General features: G+C 41.0%; 1 protein-coding gene across 1 annotated transcript in view; it reads right to left on the reverse strand.

Annotated features, from left to right (window-relative positions):
* Nucleotides 1–167: 167 nt before the first annotated feature.
* Nucleotides 168–12,442, reverse strand: part of churc1-fntb (CHURC1-FNTB readthrough) — a 33,469-nt gene continuing 21,194 nt past the window's right edge. The window contains exons 9-12 of the mRNA XM_087144446.1: nucleotides 12,089–12,263; nucleotides 10,497–10,566; nucleotides 8,956–9,070; nucleotides 168–6,422 (exon numbers count right to left, since the gene is read on the reverse strand). Coding sequence (XP_087000572.1) covers nucleotides 6,336–6,422; nucleotides 8,956–9,070; nucleotides 10,497–10,566; nucleotides 12,089–12,263 — 447 coding nt within the window. The 3' untranslated portion in view covers nucleotides 168–6,335. The remainder of the gene's footprint in view (nucleotides 6,423–8,955; nucleotides 9,071–10,496; nucleotides 10,567–12,088; nucleotides 12,264–12,442) is intronic.

The following is a 12,442-nucleotide window of genomic DNA, read 5'->3' on the forward strand; positions in this document are numbered from 1 at the left end:
CGAACGTACCTCAAGTGTTTGGCTTTAATCCCGTCTGATCGTTGGCTTTTTATACACTGCAAGCCACTACCATGAAATGACCTCTAACACCATATCTTTGTGGATCCCGTACTGTTGTAAAAAGCAAGCTTCTACTGAAAATCGTGCAACACATTTCAAACTCAGTGTCGGTTACTTTCTTCCACTCTGCACTTTTAATAGACCGCTATAATGATGATACAGCCAGTGACTAGGCAATCATATCCATGGGGTGATTACCTGTAAGGCTTTCCAAAATATACAGTTTATTGCCACGAAAAACTACATAGAGGAGCCATTAGTGACTTTGGAAAGACCAACATATCCACTCTTTTATGTCTGCAGACGTACAGATAAATTAAGGCTCATGACAAATGGGCACAAAACATTACAGAATGCAACCACAACGAGAGTAAAGACGGATTTTGTCAACACTTGTCATAATTACTTCACTGACTGTGTCCACTACTCCCCCCCCCATGAAAGAAACAGACTGACTAAAAAATCTTTGTGCAAGATTTACCAACAAAAATTACAAGTGTCACATTGCAAATATTCAGCACAAATAAATCAATCTTCAGGATTGTCAGGTGAAATAGCATCAAGAGTTATCATTCCACGATTCAGTTTGAATTAAATCGTTGGATTGATACTCGGAACATATTCATAACAAATGAGTCACACGCAATTTTTGTCCTGGTCAAATCCACTTTTTGCATACAAAAGTAAACAATTGAAACTCACAAGGTCTGCTGTGAGGTAGATTCTTTCTCAGAAGGTACTGAAAGAAAAGGTTACTCGTAATATCTCATCCCAAGACAATGTAGATCTCCATCCCCACTCGCACCCAATCTACCGGTAGTCTGTAATGCCCATCCGCAGATACCACTCCTCTGAAATTGTTTCATTGCAGCATTAGCAAACATCCAGTTTCAAACAAGTTGGCATTTGTCATATGCTACAGATTACCAAAGAACAAAGTTAACCGAACACCCAAAGCAACTACAATATGGACCATGGATGGCCCAGTGTGCCAAAGAAAGCATTCATACAACACTGATCTGATCTTAAGTCTATGGCAGTCTAAGGCCGCATTTGAATCACTTGGCTGTGACTTAAAATTACACACGACTCTATGGGAACTGGCTGCAACCACCACCAAAGTTCCCAGCATAATTAAAGCCGCTGCCAAGTTATTCAGAGGTGAGCTTAGCTTATCCAGAATTCGTTATTCTTGAAGTACATGTATTCCAAAATTTCATCTTGGTGCCATGTGCCTCCTTAGGCTATAAACAAAGCTCTACTAGGCCTCATGTCTAATGCATTACGATGAGCCATTTCTCAAAATTTACCACAATGGCAGGGGATAGAGCATAGTGTAGTGTCAGAATTTTACACCAAAAGACCTACTTCACAGACAAGCTTTGAAGGAAAAATGTTCAAAGGAAGCAGGCTTCCTGGAATTTACAAGTCAATTAAGTTTCAATTAACTGCACACACAGCTTCTAATGCAAATTCTAAACATGACAAGTTTTCCATCATGTTTATTTTTAAGAGATCCACACATTTTCCTCATACTGACATACTGCTTTTTAATAAGGCCAACCGGAAATGCTGTCATGACCTTAAAACATTCTCAGTACATGTACATGTATTTATATCTCTAACACTTGCATTTTTCTCAAGTCTTGTAAAACATATCTGATTAGCTTCTGCCATATGTCAAGTTGATTTATATTTTAGCTGCCAGTGTTGAAATGATTTCACTCCATTATCTTGGCAGTTTACCAACTCTCAGTTTTGCATGTTTCATTTTCGAATACATTCATGCATGATGTGGTAAGTTGTGAAAACTAGGCGGTATCCTGTCATGCATGTTATAGGACCCAGACTCTTTTCTAAGCTCCAAAGTTCCAAGAAACAAAGTATGACATGGGTTTACCAAACTAATGATTTGATTCATAAGTAATGAAATTAAGTGAGGTAGGCCTATGGCAAACTTCATCAAACCTGATGTCAGATGTCCTTTTCATCATGTCCATCTCAGACAACTTGATGCCCAAACTCTAAAGATTTCAGTTCAAGCTAAAATTTGGCATGACTGGAGCATCAGAAATGGAAGAGAAGTTTGCTGGGATATCACCGATACGTTGTTATTTGTTCATGAAAAGTTACAACACAAGCTGTGCTACTGACACTAAGAAATTGCAAATATATCTGCTATTCTATGATGGACATTTTGGCCCCATTTGTGTCACACACTCGGGAAACAATTTCAAAGAACTGCTATAAAAACAAGCAATAACAGGTCACCAACCAAAGTGCCAGTCAATATGCATACATCTTGTGACTGGTTCTCAGCCGTTTTGTGTTCTGCCCACAAAGCTGCTGAAAAACATTCTGTGAAATTGGACTCTGGCAAGTGTTTCCCCCTGCTCTTTGGAGTAATTTTGTCAGGATGCATGATTTACAATAATCTATTCAAGGCCTCCTTGGCTTAAAATTCATTTGAACAATAAGCCGGTTTAAATGTACGCATGCACTGGTTCAGACTGTAACCCACAATGCTTTGTAATGTCAGAACTTTCTTCCCAAATTTCTGTGAATAGGATTAGTCCCTTCCAATGCTCCACAAAGGCAGTGGGTACAAGTGAAGTTCCCTTCAAGTAAAAGGCACAATAGGTTTGCGCACCCATGAAAGCCGATTGTGTGAACTGTATATGAACAAAGTACATCTGACAGAGGTTTGGCATGGTAGCCATCTTGCAGGGCTTTTGTTCCACAAGGAAGCTTCCCTTGTATATATTCTGTGGAACAAAAGCACTGGCCTGCAAGATGGCAATCTTGCAAACCCTCTTTACATGTCTGCAGCTCTTGTAAGAGACCACAATGTGCTACATGTTTGTACAATTTCTGAATAGAATCCAGTGACTTTTTGCACAATAATAAAATTCTATAAGGGCATCCATAGTTAATGCTATGATTCCAATATATTTTTTGGCACCATGAGGGAGGGTTGGTTGATTTGGGACAAGGGAAAGCATTACTTGCTTGAAGGAACTCTTAAGCTTATCATTTTTTCTTATTTTTAAAATTTTAGACAGGGTCAGCAGCATAATTTTGTTTTCTTTTCCTTGGTCTGGGCTAAAAAAGTCTGTTTCTATTGGAAATGAAAACCACAGAATTAAGTACAGCTGCCCTAATATAGAACTTCAACAGCATGAATAAGACTAGGAATCACACTTGACATTGTACACTTCAAAGTGACATTTAATTTTAAGTTTGCACAAGCGACAAATCTCACACAGAACACGTTTACATGGACGAGTTACTGCACCAAATGCTAAGGCATCACAGTTCGACCAGATAATCCTGTTTGGAATTAGCCCCAGTTGGTTTAAATTACCTAACACAATGTGCAGTGTCTGAAGAAAAAGCCACCTTTTCTCTCTTGGATTGGAAATGGCCATAGTGGAATGAACTCATCAATGCTATACTTGCACAACTAATATACCATGCAGCTTGCTGTGCATTTGTGTATTGAAGAACCCATGAAATATTGTAGAAGCTTGCCAGTTCAGCCTCACTCTCAGCTTTACTGAGCAAATTTACTTATGTGAATGTGCACTTCAAACAGTCAATCATATCCTTGACTGGTGTGAAGAATACAGTCAAACTTCCATTAGAAGTGTTACACCTCATCAGAGGTGAACAAACTAACTCCAAAACAAACTCTATTTTGCTTTTTCAAAATTTTGCTGTGAAGTCCACCTTCAAACACAAAGTCTCCTTAAAGACCAGCTGTATCTCTCTATGTTTTATTCAAATGAGCCAAATGCATTTCAAATTATTGAGAGAGAGCTACAAGCAATTGTAACATTAGCCGAACCTGTCCAAACCTGTCTACACCAGTAGAAATCTTCAGCTACCTAATGGCCAATAGAACAAGAAAACAAATCAAGATTTGTCAGATCTGTATTTTCTCCAAGCATGAGAACACCAAAACATGACACCTGAAAGTCTCCATGACCCTTATAGAATTTACTTCATGAGGTTTGCATTGCTTTGTTGGCCTTGACAAATAATTACATAAACCCCTTAGTTCAAGGGAAGTCACGTGTTATGCAATATGCTCACACCCCAGATGTTTTACAGGTCTGTGACAAGTGGAAATCGAAGGCTGATTAACATAATACCATAATGCATATCAGTACCAACATTTGAATGATTTTTCAAGACTACAATTAAAAGAAGTCTGATTGAAATGAAACCTTGTGAAGAACTCATATTTACGGTGTTGAAAACTATAAGACTAAGTTTTTGTTCACACAATGGACTGTTCGTATAAAACCGTAAGTCACGGTGACATGACACAAACTTCCACAAGGCCATGTACGTCTGAATAACTTGGCTGTGGCTAGCCTTGCCCATATGTTAGGCAGAGATTATGTTTTTTATCTTTTTCCCCTGACTCTTTGAATCAACAGCTTCATTTGAGCCTTGTAGTGAATTATTCATATAAGTTCATGATGTCACTCAGCCTAGAATTGAAAACAAAATTGGCATCCCAATCTCGAAGTCCGAAAATTTCTGTGTAAAATGCCGTGTTTAGGTGGTTGCAACATGCCTTTGAGACACACCAATAGATTATTTTTTACAACAACTACCCATATTCAGACATTTGTTGAGCATTCATCCTATCAGTTTCCAGTTTGGGGGAGAAATGGGCCAAATTCGTAGTACTAAAGTGAGCAGAGACATCATACATCATGACAGTAACTGTACTTTGTGCAACAATTTCAATTTCCGACCATGTGCGACATGGCGAAAATTAAAAATGGCTTAAATTTTTCAGTTATCTGTGCTCATCGCAAGTTTTTGGCTACTGTCCCAGACTATAGCAGGATATTTGTGAGTGTTTAACTCAAAGCATCAAAAATATGTTAAACATGATGTCGGTTGATGTTTCAGTTTGAAACATTGTTTGTGAGAATGAAGCATGTTGACAGGTTGAAGATTATTCAAATACCTTCCACTGATCACTGAATAATACATATCCCACCATTATTACCATAGTCTGTTACCGCCCCTGGTCAAACAAATATCCAAGGCTTTCCTGTGTGGTTCGGGTTGCAGATCGCAGAATGAACTATTGAAGGTCTTGGAACCAAGACTAGGCTGTTGCTTGAAATCAAACACAGAACGACCTGACTTGAACTTGGACGAAAAGACTTGTGACTTCGTTGTGCTTGGACCAAATTGAATTGTTACTTGACTTGACCTGTGATCAAATGACTTGTGACTGGGCCAAATGACTTGTGACTTGACTTGGACTTGCGAATATTGACTTGCTACCACCTCTGCACATTCATGGTTTCCATAATGCTGGATTGTGCACTTCAGCCACGTTCATACTTCAGCATACTTCAGAAGAAAGCCAGAGCAAAGTGAGCTTGAAGTTGCAAAACATTTACAGTGAAATTCGCTTGAGTTGAAATGCATTTTTGCACATTTGCAGTGTGAATATTGGATCTAACTTCAGCATTTCATGTTCGTGTTCATTCTTGTGCCAAGTATGAACCAGCCTTTACAGCCTGAGCTACATATAAATGCAGCAAAGAACCTCTGCACTAGCCTCATAGCACAAACGTCTTTACAAAAAATATTATGGCCACGTGCACAAGCCAAATTTCTGTTAACCCATGAAACATGTAAACATTTGCATCATTTTTCATTAAGTGGTGATTCACTTACTGCAAAAAAGATCCTTGTACATGTAACTGGGCCTTAATTCAACAGTGAAATGGTAACATGTAAAAGACTAATACCTGTGATACTGACCTATGAACCCCAAAACTGTTCTGGGGGAAAGAAGGAAGATTTGTTTGACAAGGGGAAGCATGAAAAATGGACGAGTTCAACCAACGACTGAAGTTAACCATAGTTTGACTGATGTCATTCGAATGACAGATGGCCATGAAGTTAACCATTTTGAACTACGGTCTAGGTTGCATCACTGGTCATCAATGTGCTGTTTTGTAAAGAAGCGGAGAGGGAACCACTGACCTGAATTAAATTACCGATCAAGATGGCAGAGACCCTAAATGCAACGAGAGATGCAACAAATGGCAAAATGTGACTGACAATGGGACAATGGTAAGAAACAAGTTACCCAGTCACTTCATTTCTACCAATACAAATACACTGATGGAGTAACATGTACGGGATCCGATGCAGACAAGTACAGCTTTGAGCAATGGGGACACGGGGGATCACACCTGTTCCATCAGTTCCTGCCAAGCAGATGGTTTGGCCTGTCACTTTGGCACTGGCAAGGCAGCAAAATGCTGGTTGGCATGGTAGGCGGGCTCAAGGCCTATATTGTACAGCGGGTGGATTTGTTTCTGTGAGGAACAAGACAAAAGCTGTTGAACGGCTGACGTTTGCAGTGTTTTCAACAAACTGCAGTCACAAGTTTATGAAGAAATGTTAAGTTGTACACCCTCAGCTCAACGCTAATGTCAGTTGTGTGGACAGAGCTGGGTCAATCACAGAACCTACTTGATTTATAGTTTTAAGAATTCTACTTACAAATTTCAATGACATGTTAAGAAACACTGACCTTCACAGGTACCGGTATACAAGTTGGAAAATCTCCAACTTAAAAACTGAATTCTTAGAAATGTTTACAAGCACTTTGGACACCTGTCTGTCGATTAATATCACATTTGTACAGTTTTGTTTGCCTAATGATTGTTTCAAAGCATAGATCAGCTCTAACTAAGGTTGGGCGTTGTCTTCATTTACACTACAACTGACGTCCAGGGTATAAAACCTCCTGCCATAGCAGAATTTATTTCAACGTTTATTTCCTCACATTTTTACCTGGCGGATGCAGTTCAAATGTCAATCACAAGTGCCTTGTATCCCGAATTCCATAAACGCAGTGTTGGAATTACTAAATCTGCCCACGGATGACGTGTTTTGCAGGAAATTTAGTGCCACTCCACGCTTTCCATCTTGAACGATCTACATTCATCATTCTGTATACAAGTAGTACGCGCTTCCACATGCGCGAAATGCAAAGCAACCGACTGCCCCTTGTGCATTCGCAGAAGAGCTGTGGGCATGAAGGGGTCACAGATAAGGTTGCATCCAAAACAGGCTTCCAGAGCTATGGCCTGCTGTCCATGCGTTTCCATGAACTTCCAATGAAGCGAAGGCCTACACCTAGCTCTAGACAACATGACAGACAGAATGTGGGCCGAGCTTTATGGCATTGAAGACCATTTGCACATGCACAAATGCGTACTAGATAAACATAGATTGTTCATGAATCGGGATGGAAAGCGTGAAGTTGTGCTAAATATCTGCAAATACGCCGTCCATGGGCATATTTAGTAATATCAACACAGCATTTATGGAATTCGGGATATAAGGCACTTGTGAATGACATTTGAGCTGCCTCCACCAGGTAAAAATGTGAGAAAAGCCACTGAAAAATTTTTGCTATGGCGCGAGGACTTTATACCCTGGATGTTAGTCACAATGCAATGTAGACAACGTCCACTGGGCTAAGATTAGCTCTAGCCTAAACAAGTGGAAAGATGTTAGATTTACAAGTTGATCACTTCCAAGAAAGAAATCTATGGGAACTTTCTTTCTTTTTTAACCCCTTCACGACGGATGACTGCAGACGCCGCGCCTGGAGAAAAGTCTAATTTCCGGATGTCTGCGGTAGCTGCATACCACACCTGCAGCTGTAGTTACTGGGAGCTTTGCACTGAATGGACATCTAGGGCAACTAGGAGAGTTGGTCAACCCCACGATACCCAGTAAATTGCATTTTATTCATCAGAACACCCGGCCCCCTTTGTCTTTGATTGAATACTGTGGGTAATCTCTGTAGAGTATTGCTGACTCCCCTTTCATGGCTTATGCAACACACTTTGTGTGGGCCCGGAGCGCGATGAATACAGGCCATTGACATGGTGTGCACGCCATTGTTTACGGCCTTGCTGGGCCCTGAACACGTGCACTGCACCCCAGTACCCACACTCGGGAGCAAGGTCTGCCCAGAAGAAGGTCAAGACTTCGTCCATTCAATGGACGGCTGATGACAACTTCCCCCGGCCGACACGGCTTTCAAGGCACAGCAGGCATTCAAGTGCAAGAACTGTTTCAAGGTTTATCACACTTGAATCTTGTGTTTTTCTTGTGTCTCTTTATTTTATAATTATGGGAAAGATTTAGTTAGAAGGGGGCTGTGTTAGATATATCATTACATTCAGAAAGGGGGTTTGAATATAACTTGCAAAAAACAAAACTTAGAAATATGCAAGAAATTTATGTGCGTACATAGCGCAAGATGAAAAATGGGCAAATTTTACAGGTAATATTGACTGGGTATTTGATGAAATAAGAACTTGTGAAGTGCCCTCTATGTACAAGTGGGGGCTGGGCATTGATGCTGGGCATGCATGGACTACTGGGGAGCGGGAACACGAACCACGGTGCCTGCCTGTGGCAAGCCTGGACCTTGTGAACTTAGCGGGCGCTGCACGCTTCACTGTGGCCGCGCGTCATTGGGTAGTTAGTGTTCTCACGTGGGTAAGGCAAGTGCTGGGTGCCTGGTTATTATGTTAGATGGGATCCAGATACCCCAGCATGAATCGTGGCCACACAGAGCTGGGCTTTGTGCAGTGTGCGACCCAGCAAACTTGGCAGATAAGGCCTGGTGACCTTGCTACATGTCTGCGGTTGCCGTTAGCAAAATTGGAAAAAAACCGGCAGCCAGGCAGGACGCGGTAAAAATATCCCGCCGTCAAGGGGTTAAAGTAATAGCACAGCAAAAGCAAGTGATTCACTGGGATACACTCTTCAACTTGGAAACAAAACAGAACTGTTTTCTCTCTCAAGAACACATCAAAGTCTCACCAATTCATTTCCAGATGGTCCCAGTAGGGGCTTTTGGGCCATCTTCCCAGCAGCAAAGTGTTGAGCAACAGATAGGCCACTCAAGCAGTAACACGTGTGGTAAAAATCCCGAGCCCTGGCAAAGGATGAGAAAGGTTGGATATGAGAGTCAGTGATCACATTTCATGGAATGCATGGGGAACACTATTTCTCGGTCCTCAGTGGGATTTGAGCTGGTCTGCTGTCCTTCTTCCATAGTCATCCAACTTTGAAGTCGATGGTTTGAATCCCATCCAGATCAGCTGGAGCTGCTTTTCTTTTCCTATCTGGTTTGCCAAGAGGTTTCTGACCAAAATAAATATTTGTGACCCAACCTAAATAAATAGTCACAAGTTCACTCGAGCAACTTTTAAGTGAAAGGCCTGTGAGAGAATCTTGCACTTAGTAAATTAATGGGAACCCTCAACTTCTTCTCCCATATACTGTCCCTTTTTATCAGGATGCCAAAATGGGTGATACATGTACATCAAAACAAAGAATTCAATTTGCTCTTTTTCTTGCAAACCCAAAAAGTATTAACAAAAATAAGGCCTTAAAACTCATGTTGTGGGATCTGGCCATACTTGCTGTCCACAACAATCCACCACCAGCAATAGATAAAAACACTGTCAAACCCAACTCTCTTGGGGTTGCTCTATTGAACAATTTCTCTCTTCTTTTGTTCTGTTGAATTCTTTCTGTTGAATTCACAAGAATTTACCTTCTGCTAAATACCTGATGCCGCATCATTATATTTAAAGATGGTCTTGGCATGCTTGGATCCCCTTGCTGAACCCAACAGAATCCCACACAAAGAAAGTGTGACTGCTAAATCAAACAGTCTAATAAAACTTGCCCCATTTTGAAAATCGATGAATAACAAATGGTTAGTGTTCCTGCTTTGAATACTTCAATACTTTAACAGCCATTAAGACGTTTTAGACAATTTTTACAAGATTTTGGGAGTAGTTTGGGTGGTTTAGCCACCATTTTTGATGTCCCTTGAAAGTGATAGTCCGACAAACCTCCAACTAGTTTCCTGTAACAGAGGAGGATTTTTGAGGAATCAGGGAAGCTCCAAGAGAAACATGGCTGGGTTGAAAGGAATCTGGATATCTTTCGGTAACCCTTGCCAAGACCAGCAAGCCAAGTTTAATGCGGCATACATTTGAAATACGTCTTCTGTGTACTTCATTTAAACTAGTGTAAAAGATGGGGTCTTGAAAATGAGTAAATTTACAAGATTTTTAAACCAACATTACGTTACTTTTCTGCGTCCTCCCCAAAATCTCAATGCGCAAGCTGAAACCACTGTTCCCTATCAGAACCTCACAGCACACAAACAGTTCATCCAGAATACAGTACTTAATTCACAGAGGATGGAACCTCAGATTCATGCAACAAACCATTCATTCATCTAATATTTTAATCAATCAGCACCAAACGTCACAACACATTTCAATAAACTGCAGTTGAAGGTCACAGCCAATTAGTCAGTGGTTAGCAGAACTGAAAGAACTTACTTTCCAGGTTTGTCGATCAGTCCTCCATGTTTGTGCTGGCAGCACAGAAGAATGTACTCCTGTAATGACACTAAAAACACACACACACACAAAACCAAACTTTGAGATGCCATGAATACCTCAAAAACTCAAAATAATATTCCTTCCTCAAAAACACAAATGATGCTGGTGAAAAGTACTGTGATAAACTGTTGGTATCAATGGCTGTCTCGAGTTTTTGTTGGGACACCAGTGATGCAGTGAGACACTATTTTTTGTTTTTTCAAGGGGGAGGGAGGAATAACCAGAAATGTTTTCTGAAATTTAGCAGCTGTGGAGCATTTGAAGGGCGGCTAGGTGTCTTATGCAGCTGAAAATTACCAACAACCATTTATGCAATAAACCTAGCGGGTTGGCACGGAATAGTTTAGGCCTACTGTACCAGTCCAGCTGGTGACTAGTACACACGTACATAAATAAAATGTTTTGAGGGTGGGTGGTTGATTTTAGTTCCCCAAGGTACTGGAAGTTGACAAACTAGTTCCCGAGGCGAAACCAGAAAAAAAAAAACTTCCAAGGGAGCTATATAAATTTGACTATCTGCCCTAAAACCATGTCACACTTATTTATTGTACATCGGACATGTGTTCACATACATTCAGCCATGCTAACACATGCATACTTTCCTTGTTCAACAGTTCCAAGAACTGTTGACAGGGAACCATTCACTACTAAATGTAGTGGACTTATGCGTAGATCCTCACATGCGCGCCTGGTAACGAGCACAAAGAGCACCTGGCATGTGATAATGAATGGACCAATACGAGTAAGGCTCTCAATCATGATTATGTATGAAGCATGGCAATAAGTAACACTGCAGTCTTTACATGTAGCAGCAGTTCTTGATCAAGCTCGATGAATCAGAGACTGAGTGCCAAAAATGTCTTGCTCTTACAACGAAAGGCATTTCGGGGAGTGACATTTAAACCTGTTACCTGTAGATAACCATAAACACAACAGTGTCAATGGTGGCGCGGGTGGCTTGTGCATAAAGCACTCGCCTGCCACCACTGAATTCCTGCGTTTGATTCTTAGCCTGGGCAACCTGCCCTGAGATGAAGTGCATCCTCATGCCCCTCATTGGTACATGAGAGACAAGCTGGTGGGAACACGCACGATGACCATATATTCCAATATACATTACATGCATACTGTGAACCTGCACATTCACACAGTGAGTTCCCATCAAAGGACCGTCGTTTCCATGTCAAAACGCACCCTCTCTTGTTCCCGCTCGGACTGGACATGTGAGTAGAATTGTTAGTTAAGTCTCTCTTGTACCACAAGGGTTATTCCTCCCTCCACAAAATCAACACTTACTACATGTATCTCTGGCTTTGCTACATGGGCAGACGTGGGTCTTTTGCAGCTACACGAAACACCTTAGTTTAGTGTTTTTATTGTACAATGCATTTGAACACAGATAAAGTTTGTGCTTTATAAATGAATACATGTAAATGAAATTATAATGGTCAATGATGTCAGTCCTATGCAGATTTATTACAGCCATGTGTACGGCAGTTTTCTCCTAAGCAACTTTGCAAACTACATACTTTGGTCAAATATCCAATCGGTAGTGCTGAGCGCAGTGTCGTCGTGAGATCCAAGTATACTGTGGATAAGAGGATAGGTACCAGCTTGCCAGAAGGAGTAGCAACCATCCACTAGTTTGTTGGTCCGGCCCTGGAAACCTCCTTCATACCTCATCTGTCGGTTACTCAGCCATCTCTGCAATATCAAGGAGTGAAATAAGGGCCTGTTTGTTTCACATGGATCAGGATCTCGATCGGTGATCCCAAAGCTGGTTTGCTTTATCCATTAGGCAGGTTCTAGTGTCAGTGAACCAAAGTCGGATCACTGATCCCAATCTGCACAAATCAGAAAAGAGCTTGTAGATCAACCAGGCC

Source organism: Acanthaster planci, linkage group LG01 (genome assembly GCF_054643075.1).
Source record: "Acanthaster planci isolate LZ-2023a linkage group LG01, COTS_SCS, whole genome shotgun sequence".
NCBI lineage: Eukaryota > Metazoa > Echinodermata > Asteroidea > Valvatida > Acanthasteridae > Acanthaster > Acanthaster planci.